This window comes from Psittacula echo (genome assembly GCF_963264785.1).
Source record: "Psittacula echo genome assembly, chromosome: 11".
Taxonomy (NCBI): Eukaryota; Metazoa; Chordata; class Aves; order Psittaciformes; family Psittacidae; genus Psittacula; species Psittacula echo.
The window spans coordinates 17,928,687-17,955,623 of record NC_137746.1 but is presented as its reverse complement, the minus strand read 5'-3'; the positions used below and the strand labels follow the sequence as shown (position 1 = coordinate 17,955,623).

The window sequence follows — 26,937 nt, the reverse complement described above, 5'->3', positions numbered from 1 at the left end:
ACCCTGTCCCTGAGTTTGTGGCACAGGCTGCACCAGGAAGCAGCAAGGACCCCAGCTGAAATGCAAACCAGCTACACACCATAAACTGGTAAAGGAACTTGTATTTCTTACAAGCTCATTTCCTTGGGTAAAAACAATCACTGTGGTGCAGAGCTCTTCTTCACAACACAGAACAGAACTTCCAGAGATCCATTTGTGGCAGTTTAAAGCAAGTATCTGTAGTTTGGATGGCTGAAGTATCTGTAGAGTGAACCCTGAAGAACAGCCTCACACACAGCAGGCGTGTCACAAGCTGCACTGCCAGCACGCTGCTGTGGCACAGACTTTACTCCTGACAACTTCTTGCCTGTTAGGTATCCAGTCAGAACTACTTCAGGAATATGTAATTTGGCAAAGAACAATTCCAACAAGTACAAGAGTACTTGCAGCTTAACTATAACATGTAGCTTATACATGAAGTACTTTATTCAATAGGAAAACACGACTCCGGCACCTGTGTGCACAAATTGGCACTTGCTCTCCAGGTAACTTGAAGGCAAAAGCTTATGACATGCTTTCTTCTTCAAGACTGCAAGGCTCATGTTTCTTGGGACATCAGATGTTTTTTAGAACAGGGCTTCAATCCAAGAACTGTGAAGTAGAGGCTTTTACTAAAGGAGAAGAAGAAAACAGCATGAAAACCATACCAGTTATGTTTCCTAAGTGTAAGATGTTACAGGATAACTTCCAGTATCAAGTATCACAGCAATTTATCATGCTAAAGGAAAACCACACTCAGAAATCCCTGCCCTGCACCCCAGGAATGTAGGCAAACAATGAACAATCTCAAATTATTTATTAGGAAAAGACAAAAGTACTTTTCAACATTCACACAGAACAAATGGTAATAAACCCAGAAAAAGAAACTGTAAAAAGTAGGCCCATCACAGAGGAGTTGGGTTATCACAAAGTAAATGAAATCCAAACTTCATCCATGCAAACAAGCAGTAAAGAATTATTTACAGTTTTGATGGGATGAATCACAGCACTGGCCATATTTGGGCCCCAATCAAATTCCTCAGTGACATTATTAAAGGGATCTAATCTGTACATTCAGTAATGAGAATCTAGAGACGAAAAATAATTTAAACCATTTACAAGAGCTGTATTAGAGATGGCAGAAAGGGATCATTTACAAGAGCTGTATTAACAGGTGACACAATGGTATGGAGCAGTAATTTATGAATACAAATTTGTAGCACAGTATTTGTACATCACATCTTCAGTGTCTGAACAGTAAACAAGAAAGTGGAGACATAACATGAGTGCAATGTAATAGAATAAGGCAACTTAAGCAAATGGCTCTTCGGGGAACTTTATCCTACCAGGGTTTCCAATTTCTAAACTTACCTGTTTCATTTTGCTAACTCACTAAAGTATTTGAAGATATCAACTGGTGATGACAAGGCCTGAATATGATGAGACAGCAGATGGAAATTAAGTACTCCTTTAATGCCAAAACTCAGAAATGTAAAAAAGTGCAGATTATCAAAGCCCTATAAATCCTATCACACCAACACACTAATTTTCATGTTCTAGATGTGGCAATTTCATGTCTCAAATTTCTAATTCACTAGGCTTTTAGTTAAATTCATTTGCAATGCACAATCTGAATCTACAATGCCTCCTCCCAAAGCTTGTATTTACAAAGTTCTTAAATTGATGCTAGAAGAATGGTGAAATGCAATTCATAGCAAAGATCAGCAACTGACACACCATATTCCAGTTTTACAGGCAAGACTAATGAACACATCTAGCTTTAAACATCATCTTCAATGCATATTTTGGCATTTTTAACAACCTCCCCCAGTAATGACTGATTTTCTTGGAAGTTTTAGCAGGGAACAAATACCAGTCATGTTCTACTTGATACTACTTGTTCAACCAGCTACCAAACCAAAACAAGATGAAGGGTAACACTGAAATCTGGCAATGAAAAGTCATCTGTATCCTAATGCACAAGGGGAACGTTACAGAAAGCAGCATGGGAAGCGAACCTTCCCAATGACTTGCCACACTAACAAATACAGTCCATATAGTCTAAATGAAAAGACAAAAGGGAAACTTGAAATAAGGCCAAGAAAGTATTTGCAAATGATAAAATTTCAGTCTGTTAAAACGACCAGGCCATAAATATTTTATTTACAATTTCTAGTTAGAATCTTCATTTTCAACAGAGGATTTAGCACCAGCAGGAATAAGCAAAGTAGCATGAATGTGTTTCCCCAGCCATAAGACCTCGAGGCCAAATCCTGCTCATCATTTTAAAACAGTCCCCACTGAAGAGAATCATCTACCCAAGTAACTAAAGTGAGCAGGATTTGGCACTCAGTTTTGCACACCTACACTGCTCAAACATATTCCATTTGCACATTAAGAATTACAAATACATTACAGAATCGTTTGCGATGTTTTCAGAAAGTGGGGTTTTAAGAATAAAAACTAATCAAATTAATTGCAGACTTCCAGAATTAGTAATCTTATCACAGATGACAGAATACTGGTGATGTATTTTGGACTATATTAGTAAAACTTAAAGAATGTAAGCAGGGAATTTTCCCTCTATACTGTGCTAAAGTGTACTTTCAATCTCCCATGGTCATGTCTGAGGACTTAATCACCCATTTCATCCACAACAAGTGTTAAGTCTGCCCCCTTCACTGTGTGTTAATGGGAAATGGAAAAGTTAATACAACCAAATCAGGAACTGGATGTGGCAAGTGTGTTCCCAGCTCTGCAATGTGACCTACAGGTCTTGGTCAAAGACTTCTCATCTGACCCACAGATTTTTGTTCACTTTTATATATTACATGGGTTTTAAGCCTACACAATCCAAATAAAGGATGTAGACAGTCCTGTTGCTAGAAAAACATTAAGAGCAAGTCTTGCTGTGTGTGTACATGGACTGAGGATAAAACGCCAGCCTCAACCAGCTCAACAGAACTGCACTGACCTTCACCTCTGCTAACCTGTTCCCTCAGGACTACAACTATCTAGTTTCTAGCATGTGAATAGCAAAAGTAACATTTCAAAATAGGTTGAATGCAAATTTAGGATTAACCTAAGTTAGTAACTGAATGCCAAAGATACCATCTAGTCTTTAAGAAGCACAGATTTGCTCTAGATAAAAGACACTTCAGTTAGTTCCAAATGTTAAAATTGCACTGTTATTCTGAAACATTTAGAAATGAGAAGTTATTGCAACTTCTCTGGAAGTAGGCATTTCCTGAAGACCTATACTGGATAGAGACAAAGAGTTAGCATTACAACCCTTAAAGGCAATATAACCACCTTGCATATATACTACCAACAACGCAAATACAAGTAGGAATCTCACAGTACTACTGAAGAAATATTTAATCCATTATGAGAAGCCAGAAGAGAACTTTTGTTCTTAATATACAGGCTGCAACTAAGTGGGACAGCATTGTCTCATACTGGTGTCCCACTAAATGGGACAGCATTATCTCACACTTGTGAGGTGGGCTGATGCCAACCTGATGAAGTTTAACCATGCCAAGTGCAAGGTCCTACACCTGGGTCGGAGCAATCCCAGGCACAGCTACAGGTTGGGCAGAGATGCAGAGCAGCCCTGCAGAGATGGACTTGGGGGTGTTGGTCGATGAGAAAATGAACATGAGCCGGCTGCAGTGTGTGCTCGCAGCCCAGAAAGCAACCGTATCCTGGGCTGCATCAAGAGGAGTGTGACCAGCAGGTCGAAGGAGGTGATCCTGCCCCTCTACTCTGCTCTCGTGAGACCTCACTTGGAGCATTGTGTGCAGTTCTGGTGTCCTCAACATAAAAAGGACATGGAGCTGTTGGAACAAGTCCAGAGGAGGCCACGAGGATGATCAGGGACTGGAGCACCTCCCATATGAAGATAGGCTGAGAAAGTTGGGGCTGTTCAGCCTGGAGAAGAGAAGGCTGCGTGGAGACCTCAGAGCAGCCTTCCAGTATCTGAAGGGGGCCTGCAAGGATGCTGGGGATGGACTCTTCATCAGGGACTGTAGTGACAGGACAAGGGGTAACGGGTTCAAACTTAAACAGGGGAAGTTTAGATTGGATATAAGGAAGAAATTCTTTATTGAGAGGGTGGTGAGGCACTGGAATGGGTTGCCCAGGGAGGTTGTGAATGCTCCATCCTTGGCGGTGTTTAAGGCCAGGTTGGATGAGGCTTGGGTGACATGGTTTAGTGTGGGGTGTCCCTGCCCATGGCAGGGGGCTTGGAACTAGATGATCTTAAGGTCCTTTCCAACCCTAACTATTCTATGATTCTATATACTTTCCATGCTCTAACTCTCAAATCATGAATGGAGGTGTTGGCAGAATCCCACAGGGGCTTGCTTGCAGAACACTAGAGAGAGGGGAAAGCTCTTCAAAAGGCAGGTCATATCTGAATATCTCTTGAAAATCTTGACCAAACTCTGAGACGAAGAAAGCTTATCAAGTGCTGCTTCTCTCTGAACTGTAAAATCTATTGAGGCTTTACTAAAAAGAATGAAGAAGTGTTTAGACTTAAACCTCTGCTAGCTTCAATAAAGAATGCTGAGGATATGCTGAATTCCAGGTTGCTAAGTATTCAAAATGTACTGCAAAAGAAGTTCTCTTCTTTTCAAATTGCAGTTACCCAAAGTAGATCTAAGAAAGGTGCAAGTGGTTAAGTTTAACAGCCATACCAACTTGGAATAGCTTCATCTAAAACTGAACTTCTTTGGCCAGAAATAATCTGTATTTACCTGACTATAAACCTGCATGAGTTTTAGGGAGAAACTGATACAATAAACCTGTGTGTAATACTTACACAGACCAAGCTGGAGTGGGGAGACCAAGAAATGCAAAAGCATTACCCCAAGATAAGGGCTTCAGGGACAGGAAGCAGAAAGCTGATGCTGCTTTCCTGGCATCTCTAGCTACACTGGATTGAAGGGATCACGTCCAGGGCCAACAACTACCTGCAATTTCTCTGTTAAGCAACACTAGTTAAGAAACCTCATGGATAAAGTACCAGTACCAGCAAAATTGGCATTGCATGAGAAAACGAAAAGGCACTCACATGGCTGATGGAGCTGAAAAGGATTATGCATTCACAGTGAGCCTTACATTGTACTTGAGAAGAAATACCACACAACTTTCCTCTAGACAAGTGGTTCCACTTGAAAAGACAACAGTAGCCCTGAGAAAACCTCAACTTGTCACTACTATAGCACATTGTATTCAATCAATTCACTCTAAAGCTGCTCTAACCAGTTAGCTTTGACGAAAAGAAATGGCAAGGGTGAAAGTAAAAACAGAGATCAGGAAAAAAGCCAGTTCCTTGAGTGATTTGTACAAAAGACACAAGCCTTTTCAATCTATTTAGAAGAGAATTTAGACAAAAAGACTTTAAGGCTTGTCTTGCAACTCTCTGTGATGCCTAGCATTTCTAGTGGTGGTAGAGTCAATCTTCAGAGACACAAGTTCTACATCAGGAGAAAATGAAATCCAAAGATGTGGCTTAAATACAGGACCCTGGGCTTCACAGTAGGATGTGACAACTTCTCTGGTTGCTCTTGTGATGAAGTAACCATTGTGCTGATGAAACTAGTAAAAGAAAGCCAATTTTTTTAGAAGCTCAAGGGAAGTAACAGAGGTAGGGCATACTTTCTGATTCTCACAGTAGTTTCTGTACAGTACAGCTATTTAAGGATTATTCTGTTAATTTATTCTGTTAACTCTGTACAATTCACTTTAAAAATGTATCTTAGGCCACATCAACTTCAAATGGTTTAAATTAACCATGGTCACTATGTTACCATCTTCAGCATGTGCTTCTGGTTAAATATACAAGTAAGCTCAACTACTGCTCCAAGAGCAGCTCTTTCAGCATCACAAAACAAGAAGTAAAGTAGTGATAAGTATGGGCTGAAGGAACTGTTTCTAATCAAGCTGTAGTGTCAGAAAGTATCTCACTTGGCAAAAAAAAAATATGCAGGTGGTTTTCAAAATGTTCAGGCGGCTGTCAAAACACCCAGGAAATGAAGTTTTTACCACATTTTCTAACCAAATACAGGTTACTTTCCATAGTCAACATGAACTTAAAGGATCAGTATACGGCAGTTATAGAGACCTTCTATAAAAACCGTATTAGCTTCTTGTCTGAAGTGCTCTGATTCAGCTTTAGCCCAGTTTAATTGTGTGATTTGATTTTTAAAAGTCTCAAATGAAACATAAAAGCAAGCACAATGGAAAGGTAGAATGAATACAAGGAAAAGCAATGCTGATCGGAACTGCATCTGCAACTGGCATTGGATTTCATGAGCTGGCTACTCTTAAGTTACTGTACTCTTAAAGCACCACAGAAAGGAACTAAAAATAATAAACTTATGTTAGTATGGGGCTTTGAATTTTAAGCAAAGGAACAGAAGACTGAAAACAGCACACAAGAGGTTTCTAGCACACTAAGTAGATGTGTCTGTGAATAAAACACAGCCATGCTGTGGAATACTGAAGCAGTCAGCTTTAAAAATACCTTAAACCCTCAAGGTAAGAATGTGTTCTAGTGTGACTGCTCCTCATGCACATAGAGGAAACATTCAACATTAAAATGATACCATAAAACTGGGGAGCTCTTTAGTCCACAGAGTCATGTAGTTAATGACTGTAGAATATCCTTAGAAGTGTCAGATCTCATGCCCTGGCCTCAGGACTAAACTTATCACAATAATCACAACTGTAAAAGTATAGAGAAAACCCCAAAGATCAGTTACAGAGAACAGATTTTATCCCAAGGCCACAATTTGATGAATGGTACCATACTGCAAGTGCACTAAATATTGGTCTGTTTGGTGCTGCAATACAAACTCTGATGTTGTCCTCCACCATCAAAACCAAACTTCCAACTCCAAAAGCAAGCTAACACCCTTCCATTTTCAGTATCAAGTTAGATTAAAATTAAGGAGAAACGGTATTTTCAAATTAGTAGGATGAGGCAGAAATTTCCCAAACCTCTACAGAAATGAGCCAAAGCATCAGGATGAGAAGGTCCCATATGTAGTCTATTTTACATGGGTTTCTCCAGTTCTCTCAGGCTTTGTGGTACCTTTACAAATAATGATGCATGATGTCAGAATTGACAAGACACCCAAAAACCCCACCAGAAAGCATTTTAGAAGTTATGTCCTCATAAAAACCCCACCAAACCCACAAAACCAAACTCAAAACCCAACCCCAAAACCTGCCTTCACTCATCATTAAACTCTCAACTAAATCACACCACAGATAGAGGGCATCTTCCCAAAACACCAGCTGTATCTTCAAAGAAATAAAGAGGGCAAGTGAGTAGCTTCACAAAACCTTCAAAACATCAACTGCTTAATCTGCTGCTTTGGCTGATATTTTCTGTTTCCATTCTTCCCACTGAAAATGAAACCATTATTCCCATTACACATAAAAATAGCTACTATTCTTACTGGGGGAAGTAGCTGTCTATGTTTTCCTCATCCTGTGGATGGTACCTTATTGTTTTTAAAGGCTTGTCTGCGAGTACATATGGAAAATTGTGCTCATAACATAGTATAACTAATGAAAATATATACAGAACTGTTGGGCCTAAACCCTCAGGAGTAAACTTGCAACATTTTCATGCTGAGCACTTTTAAGGTTTGGCATTCCTTCTTCTGGAAGCTTGTTTTCAGAGGATGTATTGCATATTAAAAGCTCAATACTGGCTACATGTACCAAAGAACATAAACGATATCCTCAAACAATTCACTTTTCAATGCCCAACAGAGTGAAACCCTATTCCTCAGAACAGCAATATTCAGTAGCTAATCACTTTGTAAAAGCAGTTACAGAAAATCTGCTATTTAATTCCCCCCTCCCCAGATTTAGTTCCCATTGCCATAAACACGTATCATTTAGGTGGAAAATAGTTCAGTGTAGTGACATCTGGTATCTCAACTGAAATTTGGCAGCCCGAGAAGAGCACCCACAGCTCCGAAGTATCCCTGTTCAAAACAAACAGAAGGTTTCAGGTTAAAGTAAATTCTGCACTAATCACATTTCAGTGACAACAGAGCAGCCAATGGACCAATGCTACAGGAAGCCCACCACACACTTTTAACAGCTAATCTTTCATAACAATTTTGTAGAGCTTTGTGGAACATTTTACCCTTCATTTCTAGCTTAACTTCAGAAGATTTTACCCCAAGCCTCCCCATACACTGCAGAACTTCTAAGACATTGTATGAGTGACTCCTAAAGCACAGAAATCAAGTTTGGTTTGGTTTTCCTAGAGAAGCTGCCTATTTTGGTTGCCAAAGAATCTTCAATACCCAGGAGCAACACTAGTCCTAAGGTCAAATGTTTCTTTAACTCCACTTCATCTGTAAAGTATTACATCCATACTGCAGCACTACTTTTGGGCTGTATGCTTACCTGCATATAAAGAACTGTGTTCTCCTGTGGAATTACTTTCCCCATCTTGGGAAGCGGGATGTTTGCCCTCCCTGTAACTATGAAATACCTAAATGTCTGGAATCTACACTTGACCAAATGCAGGAATTTAAAATTTATCCAAGACAAATCTGCAGGGGTAGAACTACCAAGGCACTATTCTGCTATTACTGCAGCCACTAGCTCCAAGACAGATTACTGTCGGCCTCAGGATAAGCAGGAAAGGAAAACAGTTGTGAGAATCCACTGAAGGGGAATAGATGTACTGCTGTTATATTTGCAAACCGTCAAACTGAAGACAAAACCTGCTACCCCACTGCCAAGAAGTTACAAGTTTCTCAACTGTTGCACCTGTAATTAATACTGGTTGCCTATATTATCACCAAAACAGGTCAAGTCTCTCAGCATTACACACTGATCTAGATGCATTATATACGGACACTAGATCTAGACTAACCTGCCCAAAAGCAGGTTAGTCTCAGAACCTAAACTCACAACTTCAAGGTCTATCAGTGCTGGTATGAAAGCAGTCCTTGTTAAAAGCAGTCTTGACTTCTGGGATGTTGCTCAAGCTCAGTTTAGAACAATGGAAGTATTTCAAAGGCCCATGCTTTAGATCTCTCTCCAATGTGAAATAAAATATTTACTATTGCTTCCACCCAAAGAAAGACTGTTGAACCTTGACACAGACCTCAGCATTTTCTTGTCCTTCTCCAAAGATATATAGTGTGAACCAAGATACCACAAAGCAACTTAAGTACTTCTCTGGCAGAGTGCGCTGTCCCCACAGAACTAGCACAGCATGACCAACCTCCTCTGACTTTCAGTATTTACTGAGAACTTCGTGTGTCAGGACATCAGTCATGAGAACTACTCAATACATGCGTTTTGGGTGACACAATACATAGAGATATATGAACCAAAGCTTACCTCATGTTCTAGGAACAAGGCCTTCAGCTGGCCTTTTGACCAGTAATCGAGTGCATATGCAAGAAGCTTCATTGACAAAGTATTCACACGTAAGAAATTGCCAACAAACACAACTCTATTGATTTTCTAAAAAGAAGAAAATAACAGCAAAGGATTAAGTCTTTTCACTGTTTAACACAGCTTTGAAAAACTAAGCTACAAAAGAACAGGCTGCCTCCAGCAACGAAATAAAAAACCCAACTAAACCCAAACAACCCACCATTAAAGTTCCAAACTTTACAACATGCCATTACTTGGGGAAAAGGAAAAACCATAGAACCCTCAAGAATTGAAGGGCCTAGTTTACAGAGAAGTAGCATTTGTGTTTCAAATTAAGTGAGCATTTGCAGTAATCAAGCAAAAGGAACAGCCCAGCTAAAAGTAAAATTAAATGAAAAGCACTTGTATTGAGTAGAGGAGACTCAATGCCTTCATAGCCCTGTACAATGCTGCTTGATCCTTATGCAACAAGGCAGCACTGTAAAGAAGCCGAAGACAGTAAGACATAACAGATGTTTCTTTCATCTTCAGACCTCAATCTACCTCAGCATAACATTAGACCAAGACTAAAAACACTAGAAGTGAGCTGTGAATTGTAATCAAGTGAAATGTAAAAATGTGAAAATCTTTTAATTATCCCCATTGACTGAAAGAAATCCAACATTAAGTGGAAGCAACATTAAACAGTGGTTGAATGCTATGAGAGCAAGAACCAAAACATTTAATTGTGTTAGTGCTTAAATAAGCACTTAGTTATGTTAGATGAATGCTCATATCCAAGTTACAAAAACTAGCAGGTCAACTCAACCTGCAGTCAAAGGACTAACATGCACTTGTATTTCCCCGTCTCCAATAGTCCACAGTGAAGACAAAGCAAACACACTGTTAAGGCACTCAAACAATTCTGCTCTACAAGAGGAACCCAAAATAATTCATTGCTTTTTATCTTTATACATCAGTTCAAGCTACAAGTTTATGTATCCCTGCAGTTATGTGACATAGCTGGAATTAGACCAAAAACCTTGAAATAAGCTGCTTTGTGCAGTTTTTGAGTTCTGATTTGTACTCCTTTACTCCCACCCTTACATATAAATTGCTTACATTTGCCTCAGACTCAGATTATTAGGATGTACTTTCAACTTTATCCTCATTTTAACTATTGTTATCAAGTTTGCCGTAAACCAAAAACCCAAAATTAACTTAATAACCACAAAATTAACTTTCTTCTCCAAGACCAACATGAGAGAAAGACAGAGAAGGGAACTGAGGGATAACTTGCAATTGTAAATACAGAAAAAGATATTAGTTTGTCTGCTCCTAAGCAACAGGAGGGTCACTGCAGGTGACAAGCTGGGACTATCATGTCCATAGGTTTTAAGCAAAGCTCTAGGTACAGCTACCCTCAGTCTCCTCTAAGAAAGCTGTTACTAAACCTCACTTTATCCAGTTTCTTGATAATAAATGAGGAAACCCCTGGTGCTCAGACACCCATATTTTCTATTCCTAAAGAAAGAGGAGTATTCCTAAATAAAGAGGTCATGCCCAAAGTATCACCTCCTCTGACCTGCTGGCTATGTCCTTGCACCTCAGTACAAGGTCAGCCTTCACTATGCTGATTCATGTCCAGTTCAACTGCCAGCACCCTCCTCTCTTCTGCAGTGCTGCTCCCTAGCCAGTCTGTATACCGCTTCTTGCCATGAGGATGCTATCCTGGAAGATCAGTGAGCAATTCTGGGCTCTTTATGACATTAGGAAAACCTCCCACAACATCTTGCTTCCAAAATTCCCCCAGAACAAGCATCCTGTTCTTCTCAAGTCCATCTAGAGTCTCTCCATTCTGCTACTTGTCTTCTTTACTTTCCCCAAGACTTTAAACTCTTACTATTTTAAGGCTGTAACTGAAACCCTTGACAAGTTCTTCACTCACAAACACCAGGTCCAGCAGCATGCTTGCCTGGTCAGTGTGTCTAGCACTGTCAGAAAATCATCCCCAGCACACACAGAAGTATGGCTTGCTCGTGATCTGCCATACTACCTTCCAGTAGAAGTTCTGATAGTCCCTCATAAGAAACAGGACTTAGAGGTCCTCTTGTATCCCATGATGCAAGTGTCAGTGTACAAAGACATAAGCTGGGCCCATAACCATCCTGTTTTTGCAAGAAGACTTCAAGGCCTTTCATCACAACACCATGTGCTCCCCTGCTCCTTCATTTATCTGCAGGCTGCGGGCTCCATTCCCCAACAAAGCTCATCTGAAGGCCTCCTTATCAGCTTACCCTAGATATCCTTGTTCCACTTCTCCAAAGACAGTCAAAATATTCTGAACCAATTCCTTGTTCTTTGATCCCACATTATTTTAGAAGGAACTTAATCTGAAACCAAATAATAGACCTCTAGACAGATCATTTTCTTGTCAGGGTTTACCTCATTTACTGCACACATCCGGGCAATAGACCCAATGTTATTGGTGATGGTGACCAGTATGGCTCTTGCAAGATCTTCTTTGCTAACAGACTCTCTCTTCTCTTTGTAGATCATATTCCCAAAACTAGAACAGGAAAAATTTCTATTAAGCACAAAGTGATTCATGTGCCTTTGTTCAGAGTACAATTTTTATGCTATAACAGAACTTAAGCCTCATGTTTGTTCTTAAATAGCTGCTTTTTTAAGCCTGTATTAAATACAGCAATCTGACAAATGACACTACAACATGGGTGTTTATTCCTTCACAGGAAACAGTTAATCTTGTTACAATAATGACCCCTGCAAAATATGTCTGTTTAGATTGCTTCACTTCCACGAAGAACCATCTACAGCAAAGGCAGTCTTATTCTTAAGCAAGACTACTCTGGAAATCTAGTTCCTGTAAATTAAGTCAATGTCTAGGTCTGACTGGTGAAACCTCCAGCTCCTCATGCTTGCTTCCTTACTCACAGTATCTATCCAATATCTATTGATAGAAAAACAAACCTCAAACAGAAAATAAAACAGCTGACAGACTGCAATTTCGGTTGTATAAATGGAGAGTTCTGGATGAGAAGGGCATTTTCATTACTATACTCGGTAGATCATTTCTTACAAATAGCAATAATGACAAGATAAGAATCCATAGCTATGCCTGGCATTTTACCACTAAGGACTCTGTGCCATACCTAAGTCAGTTCAGAGAACTGGAATTCAGATTATTCTAAAACTCAGAAAGTCATTAAAGATCTTAAGAGTCTTAAAAAGTACACAAGAATAACAAGTACCTATATACAGAGTGAGTTAAGATGTACTGACTAAAAGTGTGAAGTCTGCACATATTAAGACCTCATATGCTCTCTCAACAGGCCTGGATTCAGCTGGCTGGAGAGGGAGAATTAAGTTACTGCAAATTAACACCTCTTATTACTGAATAAAAGCAAAGATTTAATGACCTCTCTTATGCATATATTAGTTTCAGTCCCAAACTTTATTCTTCTTATATTTCTTAAGGGTAGAGAAGCTGTAACACCACCAATAACCTTCCCCCATGGAAATAAATCTTGAGTAGTCAGCAAGTGCATTGTGCATCACTTGTTCTGTATGTTCTAATTCTTTCACCATTACCATTACTATTATTTTCCCTTCTGTTTCTGTCCTGTAAACCTCAATCCATGTCCCTCCCAACTTTCCCCCCATCCTGCCATTGATGGTGGGGTGAGCAAGGGGCTGTGTGTTGTTTAGCTCCCTGCTGGGTTAAACCGTGGCACCTCTGCACTTTGTTCTTGCCACTCCTGTGGATCACCTCACTCTCTCTCTTGTGAAGCTGTATATGTGATCACCTCGCATTCTGATTCATGTGAAGCTGTATATGACATACCATACACTTTCTTCACTACCTAGCCAGCAGGTTGCACGTGGCTTTAAATCTTCTGGAAAACTGAGGATACATACATTTAGGATAACTACATTTAGCTTAACTACAAGAGAGGTTTGCTAAAAGCAATTTTAGTTTTTAAGTCTTGGTTTTGAAGCCTCCCATAGACCAGCAAAAGAAGCAACAAAAAGGTCTCTTGCTTACCTGGATGCTACAGCCCACCCTGGCAAGCCAAATCTTTCATAGTCTCCTCCATAAATATCTCGAACCAGTCTGTCAGCGTGCGTGCTGTCTCCTTTGGAGGCCATTTCCAGAGCTTCTTCAAAACTTTCACAGCCTGTCAACAAACTGCATAAACCAAGAAAGGTCCCTCCACCTAGACTGAGAAGAAAAAACAACAGTTGCTTCCTCCTATCAAAGAGGAAATACTATTTGCATCCAGTTAACAAAACAGATAAAGCCCTCCAACTTACATACCAAGCTTTCTGCTTTCTTGCTTAAGGTTCACCACACGAACAGCTCTCAATCAATTTAACATTCATATAAGTTAGTTACAAGAAGCTAAGTATACAATAAGAGCTAACAATCATAAACTCTCAATCTGTATGCTGCAATACTTAATCAGAGATAAACTCCCTCAATACCAACATCTTGCCACTGACTGATCCTTGATCATTAACTGTAAAACATGCGTGAACATATTTATTCTTATGGAGCAAGAGAAAAACAAGTTCACTGGGTACATTATCAAAACCTGGGACAAAAACCTGTAAAGCTGTCACTACAGAGCATGTCCAGTACTCATCATCTGATAAGATACTTGCCAAATCTCTTCAATAACAGAACTATGGGAATGGGCTTCTGACTTCAGCGAATGCAGCTGTAAACTGAAGATAAAATACTTTCCCACGCTACAGAGTCAGAGAAGGGATAGGTGTGGGGAGCCAGGGACAGAAACCACTTTGAAAACAGAAGGCTGATCTGTAGAGTAACAACTCCAACTTCGGTCATTAAGTTACCTTGTTCCAGTTACTCTTTTATAGTTGTCTTTGGAATGGACTGATAAAATACTGACTCCTGAACCAATGTTAACAACCAGCAATGGGTATGGATCATCCAGGTTAAAAGGCATCTTTTGGCATCTCTCAGGATCTGAGGCATTTTCAAAATAATAGCACTCTGCCTGCCCATTGAAGCTGACAGAGTCTATATACAATAAGCCTTTCACAAGGCAGTCAAGCTCATCCAGTTTGTGCAGCTGGAGGTTTCCAATCTGTGGTAAAAAGAGAAAAGAGACAGTATCAACATGTTCTAACATTGCTTAAACATGCTACAAATTTGTGAGTGTACTTGTACTGCCTAACTTTAAGAAGCTGTTCAGGAGCTTCAATCCTATTATAAAGCCAACAAAGAATTCAGAGATGAATCCTCAATACATCAGTTAGCAAATGACTGACTATAAATCTAGATCTGAGACTTGACTCACGAACAGACAGGCAGAATAAATATCTGCTTTGGTAAGTTCAGAGATAACTTCTGAGATACTATGACATTAATCCATTGAAAAAAATCACATTTTTCATCAACCTAAATAAAAATAAACCACCAAATACCCAAGAAGCCCCATCAAGTGTCATCTTAGCGAAACTCACATATCTGCACATCTTTTCAAGGTTTCCTTAGATGTCAGACAGTAATTTCTAAGATGCCAGCAGATAAAACTCACAATGGCATCATACTAAATATTCTTGCAACTTCACTAAGACTCCAAGGACGGTAAGAAAACCACAGGGCAGAAATTCTATGGGACTTCAGGCTCATTGTGGTTCCTCCTCAGTTTTGTATGTGATATTTAAGCTGCTGATCTCTCCTAAAGCACAAAGACAATTTAACAGGTGCTGTGGACTCCAGGAAGGCTGTAATTACACATAATACTTAAACCAGTTGAACTCTGAGCTTTCACAGAGTGCTCACACTTTCTCTCTTACAGCAGCACAGAGTTCCAACAGTTAAGAGTGCAATCAGGCAGCTAACCTAAGGCGAAACACCTAGTCTCTCTGTGAATCAGGTGAGCTCACATTTAGAGAGCAGCCCACAGCTAGATTAGGAAGTTGCACAATCAGACCGGACTGCACACTGCTGATTGACATCAGTACCAGGCCACAGCACTGTCAGTCCCCACCTCATCACCCAGGGCCCTTCAGCTTTTCTTGCCATGACATGACTGAGAAGCCTCACTGCTGAGCAGATCAGGGAACTGAACATCAAATATTTCTGCGGGGATTTATAACGAATTAGTTCTGTACAAATTGTGACTCTACTCACAAACAGTTGTACCAGCTCAATGCAAGACTGGCACAGGAACAGAAATAGCAGCAGATTTTTTTTGAAACTAAACATTTTGTGCTACTGATTCGTCTTGTCTCTAAAAGCACAAGCTTTCTGCAGCCACTTTAAAACCAGCGCATGGGCTTGCTGGATACTGTGGTAAGAGTCTCAGTTAGTAACAACTATCTTCGCCTAGAAACTGCATCTAACCAAATGATCATCAAGGGAAGTCAAATCACCTCAGGAAAATCCCAAAACACTCTGCAGCTGAAAAAAGACTGTCTTTGAGACAGGCATTTTATCACAGACCTCTAAACACTGCACTGGACTAAATTAATGAGGATAATCCCACACACAAACACTGAAAACCTATCAGCAAAGACTGCTTAGGAAAGAAAATCCACAGTGAGCCAAGCACCTCACCAGTCTAAGCTCATTTCCCATCAAAAAAACCCAGTTAACTTCCAGAGTGTCCTGCACTTCACTGCATTCATGGAAGTTTCTAATAGGCTGCTAGCATTAGATCTTCATATTTATTATAGTCAGAAAGCATATTTCTAGATTATCATACTTCATACTGAAAAGCAAATGAGTAATTAATTATATTTGAGCATTCCAGTTTTTCAGCATACTGCTTATTTTAACCATGCCCAGCAGTGCTTTCAGCAGCAGCTTCAGGACAAGGAAAGACAGGCTACCTACTGTGCGAAAATCTTCCTCAAACTTGTAAGCGCCACCCCCAGTGGCACACAGCACCGTGTGTAGTGTGGAAAAGTTCTTATTTCTTCCCATTTGGATAAAAGTAGGCAAATCTTGAGTTGGGAATCGAATAAAGTGCAAATTTCCTCTTCGAGCAAAAATTGTTAAGTCTTTCAGCTCAAGGTGGACATCTCGAATGCCGGTGGATCCATAGGCTACGTTGGAAGTCAGGTATTTGCGGATGCTCTTCAAGCTTTCAACTTCCTCCTGCTCCTCCTCTGCAGTGATATCAATAGGTTCAAAATATGCAAGTTTCACCAAAGTTCCCCCAATGTCCATGCCAAACCATGGGAAAGCTGTGAAGATAAAAGAATGGGTTCATTAGCTCTGTTAAAGAGCAAAAGCACCTAACTTAAGACTAAACCAATGCTATACTTTTCAACAAAGAAGACATTAACAACAAACCTCCACAGGAACAGAGAATTAGTTCCATTTCCACTACATGACTGAAATTCCCCATGGCTGCAGGTAAAAATGGAAAAATGAGCAACTCCAGGTACTCACTGAAATGCTGTCACATGTGCTCAGAAAGCCCAACTAAAAGCTCCCCCAAGTACCTCATATCTTTCATGCAAACAGAGAATAAAGGATTACAATAACCTTCACTCCTCAAATAAGTTTTAACACAGTTTAGCACAAAGACTGCAATGCATGCTGGAGAGAAAGCAGGTTACACACAGTTGGTAACACACAGAAAATCAGGATTACTGAATCTAGGGTCCATTTTTCTTTTTTTGTAGCTTGGATAAGATGGCAGAATTTCTGTACTATAAACCAACACAAAGCCACCAAGTACTTTGTCACTTTTGTGGGATGAATGCAATTCCTAACAGGGATTATATGGTTTATGTGATCTAGGACCATGATTTGAATATGCCTGTATCAATAGATCTTACCGTGTATGGTGAAACAGAGACTCAGACATCATCTTCATCTGAGAGTTTCCCCACTGTCAGCTCCCAGAAACAGTGTTTAAAACTGAATTTGTGAGTTTAAATAAGATTCTGAACACCCACCTGGGAAGTTTGTGTTTTTATTTCCTAACTGCTGCTATAACTTGCTGGGTGGTTTGGTTGGTTGGGTTTTATACCCTGCAGAGTTCCAATTTATTTTTTCATACGCAATTCATATACTATAGAAGCATGAAGCTCAGCAACAAAATCAAAAAGATATTAACATAGTCTTCATGAAAAAGATGTAACTATGTTGGATTTACATTACCAGTAGGATGTATCCTTGAGAAGAATGGCCTATCAAAATGCTTTAACATGTTGAGTCAAGGCTGGCTGTGTTCATTTACAACAGGAGTGCAAAAGTTAAAACAAACAGAAACTTAGAAGTTGCCTCAACTTTAAGGAATGGATGTCCAGGGAATGTTGTCAGCTGTTAACAAGAAAGACTGAGTCAGTAACCTTACTCATCTTGAGAAACTAAATTGAAATACAAGGATAAATTCTGTGAGTAAAAATCTAGCACCAGGTGGGGAACAAGAAAGTTCTATAAACCTGGTATCTGTTCCATAAAGCTGAAACCTAAGCATTAGACTAAGCATAAAGTCACACATGAATGAACAGCGGCAAACCAAATCCTCTGCACCGGGACTCTGCCCATCAGAACATCTGTCATCTCACTGTCTGACCACAACTAACCGATAATTTATGAAGCCATCTTACTAAGTTTCAGCCCCTTGTCATAAGCAATGTCACAAGACCAAAATGGAAGAAGAGAAGCTGATTCATCCAACAGAACAGAAAGTGTCTGTAGGAGTCAATCAGAATCTATATAGGACACAGCAAGGCAAGAACTACCTAAAATACTTGGGATTCTTCCTGCTCAGTGGGCATACTGAGTAACTAGGATCTCGTCTTCCACACCAAGGAGGAAGGAAAAAGCAGCTCAAAGTTGAAGCGATGAGCTTAGGAAGATATGGTGCAAGTCATGGCTGCTTGTCAGAAGATCCACTGCATTCCATGTTAAATGATCCAAAAGGGTTTGCAAACGTAGCATTAGTCACATCTCTGAAAACCTTCAGGTTTACGAATCTTGTATTGAAAGTAAAAAACAAGAACAGTCGAACTGTAAGGAAGTTTATTCTGTAACTTAAATAAGAACATATTTTATGCTGAAAATGGATCCTGTACAATACCAGTTTGCTGTGATAACTGAATGATCTTAACAGCAGTTTAAGGATTTTGAAAGGTCAGTTTTCACCTCTGTGCCAAACACTAAGAAGTTCCCCATTTTTCTATTGAAAATCTGTCAAGACTTGGCTGGTATGTACATTGCTCAACTTTCATTTGCAAGGTGGAGGAGTTCTGACAAGCACCTGGGCCCACAGACTACTGACTTACCCCTTATACAGGCAACCCAGAGGAAGATATTCCATAAGGATTCCTGTGTACATAAGCCACTCCTGACTGATTTGTATACAGGTACAGCCAGAAAAAATTAAGCCACTTTGTTTTCCAGACAGAGAAGGGGATACACATACATCTAGATGACAAGTACATAATCACTTAAACAGTGGCTGCAATTTTGGTACTACAGGGATACAAGATGTATCCATGCTCCAGCTACCTTTAAATAGTAGAAATACACTGATTCTAGAGAGCTAGAATGTAATCGTTTGTGGACACAACATAGAAACCTTGTGAACTCTCCTCCTACTGCTGTAGCCTTTGGGTGGATCTTGGCCTAGGATCCACCCCATCTGGATGCAAGGGGGAATGGATAAAACAGGAACCCACGCGAAAACATCAGTTCCTCTTCCAGTTACTGAAAGTGATTTCATTTGCAGGGTTAAAATAAGGCCACTGACAGATTAAGGACAGAAGAGTACTCAGAAAATATATAGAGAGCATGCCCGAGTCTCCTATGAGTCCTCCCCTCCAGCAGCCTGGCTGAAGACGACACACCTACTTTAAGTCATGCCATATATCCAAGGAACTGGTGCATCACTTTACAATACATATATGAGCACACTGCTTATAGAATCATGAAAGGTTAGGGTTGGAAAGGACCTTAAGATCATCCAGTTCTACTCTGCTCTGGTGAGACCCCACTTGTAATACTCTGTGCACTTCTGGTGTCCTCAACATAAGACAGACATGGAGCTGTTGGAGCAAGTCCAGAGGCCACGAGGATGATCAGGGGCTGGAGCACCTGCCATACAAAGATAGGCTGAGAAAGTTGGGGCTGTTCAGCCTGGAGAAGAGAAGCTGTGTGGAAACCTCAGAGCAGCTTCCAGTGTCTGAAGGGGGCCTATAAAGATGCTGGAGACAGACTCTTCATCAAGGACTGTAGCACTAGGACACGAGGCGATGGGTTCAAACTAAAACAGGGGAAGTTCAGGTTAGAGATAAGGAAGAAGTTCTTTACTGTGAGGGCGGTGAGGCACTGGCACAGGTTGCCCAGAGAAGTGGTAAATGCTCCATTCCTGGCAGTGTTCAAGGCCAGGTTGGACAGAGCCCTGGGTGACATGGTTTAGTGTGAGGTGCTCTGACAGCGGGTGTGTGCTTGAGGTGATATTGCTACTCTCTGCAGCACGTTCAAAGCACAAGAGTTTTCACTCTTACACATGATATCTGCAGCATCTGTAGCTGGTACAGTCTCTCAAATCCATGAAAAAATTAATTCTGAGGCAATCTTGAATTTGAAAGCTGCCTTGGAAGAAGACAAAAATAGCATGGAGTGTACCTTGGGCTGAGAATACCTAAATGATTCTACTAAAAGTATTTTACACGTGGATCTGTGGGTCATGCTTCTCTGAGTGAGAAATTTAGGAGCAGAATGACAGCAGCACAACCTTTTGGAAAAACATCCCCAGACTTCAGCTTGATGCTTATGGCAGTCCCAGTTAAAGAAACATGCCTGTATGAGACCAAAACCAATTGCACAACCTTTGTCCCAAGCTTATAGCTCTGCAGATATCAGGACTTGCGCAACTGTAACCATCATTCCACAGCTTCAGTTCATAAGGAGAGTCAATGCACCTGCATTAAACTGGGCCTTTCCCAGAGCTCCACAGGAATTTGGTCATTAAAAGACTTTTCTCAGCTCTTCCTCTTTATAACTGTTGTTATTGCTAGGAATAACACGCTACATCACACTACGGGTGATGCACAGCTCAGAAATATTCCTTGCTGAGAAGTGAACTGCTCTCCACAGAGAACAAATGCAGTGCCCTGTCTTTCCAAAGCTCAGCTCCTCTCTGCAGAGGTCAGCTGCAATTTTAAAGAAGATAAACAGAATTGAGCTTTTTACTCAAAAAACCCAATTGCCTTGGATAGACTACATAAAACCGCTGCAAAAACATGCTTTCTGCTTTTAGGAAGTCACACCGGGCTCTCTTTAAGGATTCATAACTGAGAAGAGACAAATATGTAAAGTAGAACATAAACTGGGGATTCAAAATCCGTATGGTTTAATGTGATACTTCACAGCATATCAAACTGTCTCCAACATGAAAGCAAAGCAAGTATCACAATACCCAACCTCCTTAATTCCAAATCCAGCTTTTCCATCATTCCCCAGCTCTGATACCAGCCACTGTGGTCCCTAAGTAGACATAGTCTAACCAGGAATCTTTGCTATAAAGCAACGAATTGTGCTGTACATGCCCTGAAGACGGCTTTGAGAGGCAATCTGCTCAGAGGTAAAACAATAAGGATGTTTAAGAGGATTTCCCAGAACTGCTTTCTGCATCTAAGAATACTGTCACATCGTGCTGTGGTCATGCAGCAGGTCTGCCTAGGAAGAAACCACATGCTGACAGCTCTTGGTTGTTAAAATTACTCGTTAGAGCCACACAGGGAGGCCTTCTTCTCTTGTGTTTGCACTTCTCGAGTTCTTAGCATACACAGTTTCTGGCAGCAACCTTAAGGCCACTTTTATCTTATCATACAAGGTCTTTCTATGCCAAAAGGAAATAATTACAGTGAAAAGTCTTTCTTGTGACAGTACAAGCACAAAGGTTGAAGTGGTTTTCTTTTCTATGGGTTCTGCTTCAGCAGAGCAGAGGACTTTTGAAGTTCTCCACCCAGACCAAATACAAGTATTTTGACTTTGTACACCCATTTGGATCCTAGGCTGCCTGAAGTACACACTCAGACTTAACTACTTCCCTTTTTCAGTCAAGCATAAGATTTTAAAGACTGAGAAACAGTTTCTAGTGAACTCTTTCCTATGAATGTAACCACACATTTGAAACACAAACACCTTTAAAATACCTCCTTTTCACTGTAAGATAACATAACAGTCTGGGTCAACTCTGAGTCAGATTATCAAGAACTAACCTTTGAAGAAGAGTAACTGATTCCTAATTCAAGCAGGGAGCTTTGCAACATAGAAGAAAAAGTATTATCTTGGAACTGTCAGTAAAAGCAGAGAATCAGCTACCAGGCTCTGTGTCATCTTTGTAAGAAAAATTATGTATTATTAAGACTAAAGACTGTTGTACTTGAAGTACAAACACAGCTTGGGAACAACTGTCAAAGCATACTGCAGTTTATGATTCTATATTGGCTTAAAATACAAGAAAGGAAAATAAAATGACAATAAAAGTTCACTTCTGTCAGCACACCATCACTGTATGAAAGTATGTATTATTATCAGTTCTGATGCACAAAACTTATCTTCTAATTCAACTCAGTATGTAGCCTTTGATAGCAAAACTAACCTTGATCCCATTCTTATCCGATTACTGACAAACCAAACAAGGTAACTATAAAAAAGTTATACTGAGCACAGTATAACTTACACAGTGTTTATAAACATGAACTACATGTACCTTGCAGTTTTTTCCAAATGAGTTCTCCTCCATGTACAAGCACATATCCTTACGCTTCCACTAATTCTCTGAAACATCTGCATACAGCAGGGTAAAACTTAATGATAAACCCTAGCACCTAAATCAGTGAGCAGTCTAAGGCAGCTACCATGTGCAATGGTCCACGTTAAAACACATCAAAGGGTGTTGAACTGCTTCATCAAGTGGGGTTCACCCTATGGCCAGGCAGCGAGCTGCCCCTGCTGTGCCCATGTTAGACGGATGTGTGCCTGTGAGCCTCAACAGAGCAAAGCTGCGCATCAAGTGTCCTAAGCCCTCGGCTCACTGGAGAGGGTCTCTGCTTAACTAGTCTTGTAATAGGCTTTTGGTTCAATTATCCCAAGTCCTGCTAAAAATAGATTTGGGCTGGATACATTTAATTTGGGTGTTAATTCTACCTGACATGCACTATTACATCCTCCCAGTCCTCCCATGGGGGGACTTCTTCATCAAGCTCTGTAAACTCCCCACTTTCCCACTTGTCCACCTCTCATCACGCCACAGAAAGGCCACGTCTGTCAGTGGGAGGTCAGGTGTTAACTGGCAATTACTGTAACTGCTATTCATTAGGTTTATCACATCTACAAGTGGATGCCATGGAAAGCTAACACAAGACAAACCAGCTTCTCTCTCCTTGCTCATTCTGGTAATTCTGTTGACATTCAGCGGGAGGCTCTTTGGGGAGAGGTGTTTTGATTCTAGTGAGACACAGCACGCAGAGGCATACTCTAACACACATTCAAACACTGTGCCTGCCAGGATTAACTCGTTATTAGAAATACATTTTTCAATTGCAGTGAAATGAGAGACTGGAACATTTGCTGTGGGCTAATACTCAGCTTTCAAGGACTAATAAGAAAACAGTAGGATACCACAAGACTAAGCAACAAGTCCTGTGAACAGGAATATCAATTTAAAGTTATTCCTCAGCAACCTGAATATGTTTTTCACCAATTTTACTGCATGAGATCAGTGTGTCCACAAAAACTACATATGTCTGTAGAACCACATTACAGAAAATAAACTTTAGGTTTTCATCTTTTCTCTATACTGCTACAGCATTTTGCAAATCTCTACTTACACACTTTCATACATGAAGGTATCTCCATTTGGCTCAGGGGAAAGGCAGGCATTAGTTCTCAAATTATTTTTAACAAACAATTAGAAGAAGCAGACTAAGAGTAACGTACACAGCATAGTAAACATGACAAGTGCCTGCCTGTCCCTCAGCAGTCCATTCCAGAGCCAAGCTGCAGGGCTCACCTGAGGAGCACAGCACGTTGGCACTCTCCTCCTAGCAGTGGCTTGCCTGCCCCACCAGCACCAAGAGCTCTCTGAATAAGTGGCTCTGTTCTTTCCTTTAGACAGATCCCACGCAGCAGCAGCTCTGCAAGGCACACTGCTCTCACATTTATCATCTCCACCCCCAAATAACCTTTGGAAGTTTCTCTTAAAATTGCCAGCCACTCTTCCACATTTCCTCAGAAGAGCTATCACACAACTGCTGGTTGGAAGGGTCCTCTGGAGGTCATCTCGTCCAACCTCTGTCACACCAGCAGGAAAACTGCCAACACGAGATGAGGTCAACTACAGCTTTGTCCTGCCTGTACTTGAAGACCTCTTAAGTTTTTCAAGGATCCTCTAAAGACGGACACTCCACAACCTCTACAGCTTCCACTGCTACATTAACTACCGAGTACAAGCATAGAATTTGTTATCCTCCTTTAAAATGCCCACCCTCTCCCATCACCTGCAAAGGGAATTTAAACGGCCTCTTTCAGACAGGCAACCTCAGTAGCCCTGTGCCGTAAATTCAGCTGCATTTCTCACAGTTTTTACAACAACGAAGTAGGCACAGCATCAGCCAGGTGAAGACTGGAACGGGGGAGGAGCACACAACCATGTCTGGGCAGTGTATCCACAGCAGAAGTTCTGAACTCGGAGGTGTCTCCGTTTTATCCTCACCTCTCTCATGATAGACAAGACGCTTTGTCAGTGCAATCATGCTTTCTCTCATGATGCTAAACATCACAGATACAAGTACAGGTAGGCTAAAGCTGTATTCTAAACTCCACTTTGCAGGCTCTTGCAACAGACTAAAGACTGCCTGTTAAATAATGATTAACCCTTCTTCTCCTGCATCAAATGTGGCTCCAGCACAGAGAATTAAATACTGGCTTCACCTAAGAAATGCATATCCACTCAGCAATTATACTGAAAAGTGTCTACGACTGTCTTAAACTAAATAATTTGTATCTAGACAGTCTAGAAGTGGTATTGAGAGCCCAACTCAGCTTTTAGACCAACTTTAGCATGAAAACCAAATCAACAGCAGTATTCAGGCACCAAAGCCCCTGAACATCCACAGACTTTTCAGTGCTCTTGTGGATCTGTTCCTCTTAAAACACTGAGCTGCTCTCCCACTTCAGTGTAACTAACCAGGAGCAGAGATCTGCAGAATGGGTTTAAGGTTCATTGCCTAAGATACTAAGTGCTCTTACCTTCAAAAAAGCCACTGGCTTCAAAATACCTTGAAGAGTCAATATGGAATAAACACAGTTTGACACCGTATCCTTCCCCTCACTGCTTATGCAGTTCAAGTTGTTTCTGATTCCCATCATTAAGCCAACAGCAAAGTCCAAGTTCAAGAACTGGAAGAGTACAACTACAAATTTAGCATATTTAAGCAGATGAAACTTCTTGATAGCATTTGGCACTGCTATTTAAATCCACTACTCCAGAAAACAGCCTCTAAGGCCTAGCAAAGACTCTCCTGAACTTGAGCAGGTTGTGCAGTAGAAACAGCCATATTCTTACCATTCTGAATTACCAAACACTATAATGTCTTATAGCCACTTGACTACTTCAGTCTTGATATAATTCGTTAAATGTTATACCAGGGAAACAAACACTGTCTGAACTGTCCTCTTCATAAACATGATTACAGTCAACTCGGGAATTTCCACACATCCGCACTAATAAGAGGCGATGGCTAATTGTGTGCTAGAAGCTGCACATTTAGGGTTTAACACACCACAAGAAATAGATGTTTATAGCTAGTTCTAGAGCTACACTAATACTTCCTGTGTTAGACACGCCTGGCGATTTTCTTCTTGTGCTGCTCAAACTATGTATTTACACTTTCAATATGCTCTTCATGAGTGAGGCATGTCAGATGACTGAGAATAACAGCAAGCCCAGCTCCTCAGGACTAGCCATCTTTTCCATATGGTAACTCACCCTGAAAATAAGTCTTTAAGTATGATGACAAAATAAAGATTGCCTAACTCAGTGGAGCATCCCTTTCTGCTAGTTACACTTGAGCAAGCTTGACAGCTTGACAGCTGTGTTGACTTGCGCTGCTGTGTATCTGTTACCCTGGGAAAACAGTTTGTACGTATGCTAACTTTACTCAATCCAATTCTCCCTTCCCACAGAACCGTACCAGTAGTATTAAACGTTCTGTTTGCATTCACCTGAGTCTGAACCACGTGTATGCCCGCCAAAACAAATATGGTACTCCAAAATCATAAACAGTAAGAAATAGGGTTACAGCTGTGCTTGTTAAACGGGCGAATTCAGGGTATTTTAATGAAAAACTCGTACCCGGTTATTCATAACTATTCATAATGTTTCGTTTTCATTAGCCCTTAGAACAACCTGCGGCAGCTTCAGCCGCCAGTGCAGGTGTTCAGTGCGCTGATCAAGTGCCCTCTCCATCAGAGGCAGCACCCATCCCCAGAACGGGTTGTGCGACTTTCTGTTCCTCCAACGCCAGCGCTGAAGAGCGCCGAACAACCGCGAGGCCTCACCAGAAAGGGACGCACCGGAGCGGGAAGCGCCTCGGCGACAGCTTTCGAGCCCACGGCCGGGAGCCAGCCGCCCAGCCGGCCCCCCACCCGGTTACACGCACACACACCGCCCCCCGCCCCGCCACAGCCCGCGGCCTTACACGGCTTCTTGGCGTCCTTGATCTTCATGGCGGTGCGGCGGCGGCCCGGTTCGCCGGCCGGCTGGGGCGGGAGAGGCTCGGGGAGGGTGTCCTGCCCCTCGCCTGATGGGGCGGGAAGCGGCGGCCGCTCCTCGGGGCCGGGCCTCGCTCTCCTGATCCGCGGCCGAGGGGCGGCGGGCGCCCGCCTCCTCAAGAGCGGCGTGGGCAGCGCCCACCGCTACGCCCGCGGCCTGGGCAGGCGCTCGTCCAGCGGTGGCATCGGCTGCCGGGGCGGGGAGAAGGGCCGGGAGGCGGCACGGAGCGGCGGCGGTGCTCACGCCTGGCCTGGCTGCGAGGTCCCGGGCATCAGCCCCGGGGCCGCCGCACCGCGCCAGGAGCCCTTCCCGCCGCCTTGGGGCACGGCGGCGGCCGGGGGAGCGCGGCCCACTTCAGGGCCTGGGCGCGGAGGGCGGTTCGGGCCCCCGGCGGAGGCCCGGACGCGGCGAGCACCGCTACGGCACAAGATGGCGGCGGGCTCCGGGCAGCCGCGGCCGCGCCACACAATGGGGCCGCGGCGGCTCCCGCGCGCCCGCTCCGCGCTGCAGCAGCGCGTGCACCCCCCCCGCGCACCCCGTCACGGGGCGGCGCGAGGCGCGCCGGGAACCGCAGTCCGAGCCCGCCGCGCCCCCGCGCACCGCCTACAGCTCCCGGCGTGCACCGCGGCGGGCCCGCCCGCTTGTCACCCCACGGTCACGCCAGCCAATCGGAGTGCGCCACCGCCACGCGCGGGCGGGCCCTGTCAGCCGTGAG

The 26,937-nt window shown here is 42.0% G+C and overlaps 1 protein-coding gene across 3 annotated transcripts; it reads right to left on the bottom strand.

Moving 5' to 3' along the window:
• Positions 1-820: 820 nt before the first annotated feature.
• Positions 821-26,739, bottom strand: PANK3 (pantothenate kinase 3). 3 transcript variants are annotated; one of them, XM_080626843.1, is made up of 7 exons: positions 26,149-26,739; positions 16,313-16,665; positions 14,302-14,555; positions 13,487-13,663; positions 11,866-11,989; positions 9,403-9,528; positions 821-8,024 (listed from the first exon to the last, which is right to left on the bottom strand). In XM_080626843.1, the coding sequence occupies exons 1-7, from the start codon at positions 26,174-26,176 to the stop codon at positions 7,974-7,976; spliced, it is 1,113 nt and encodes a 370-aa protein (XP_080482969.1). In that variant the 5' UTR covers positions 26,177-26,739; the 3' UTR covers positions 821-7,973. The 3 variants fall into 3 exon arrangements, with proteins under 3 accessions (XP_080482969.1, XP_080482968.1, XP_080482970.1); XM_080626842.1 differs by lacking the exon at positions 26,149-26,739 and adding an exon at positions 17,591-17,692; XM_080626844.1 differs by lacking the exon at positions 26,149-26,739 and having other exon boundaries at positions 16,309-16,397.
• Between the last annotated feature and the right edge of the window lie 198 nt (positions 26,740-26,937).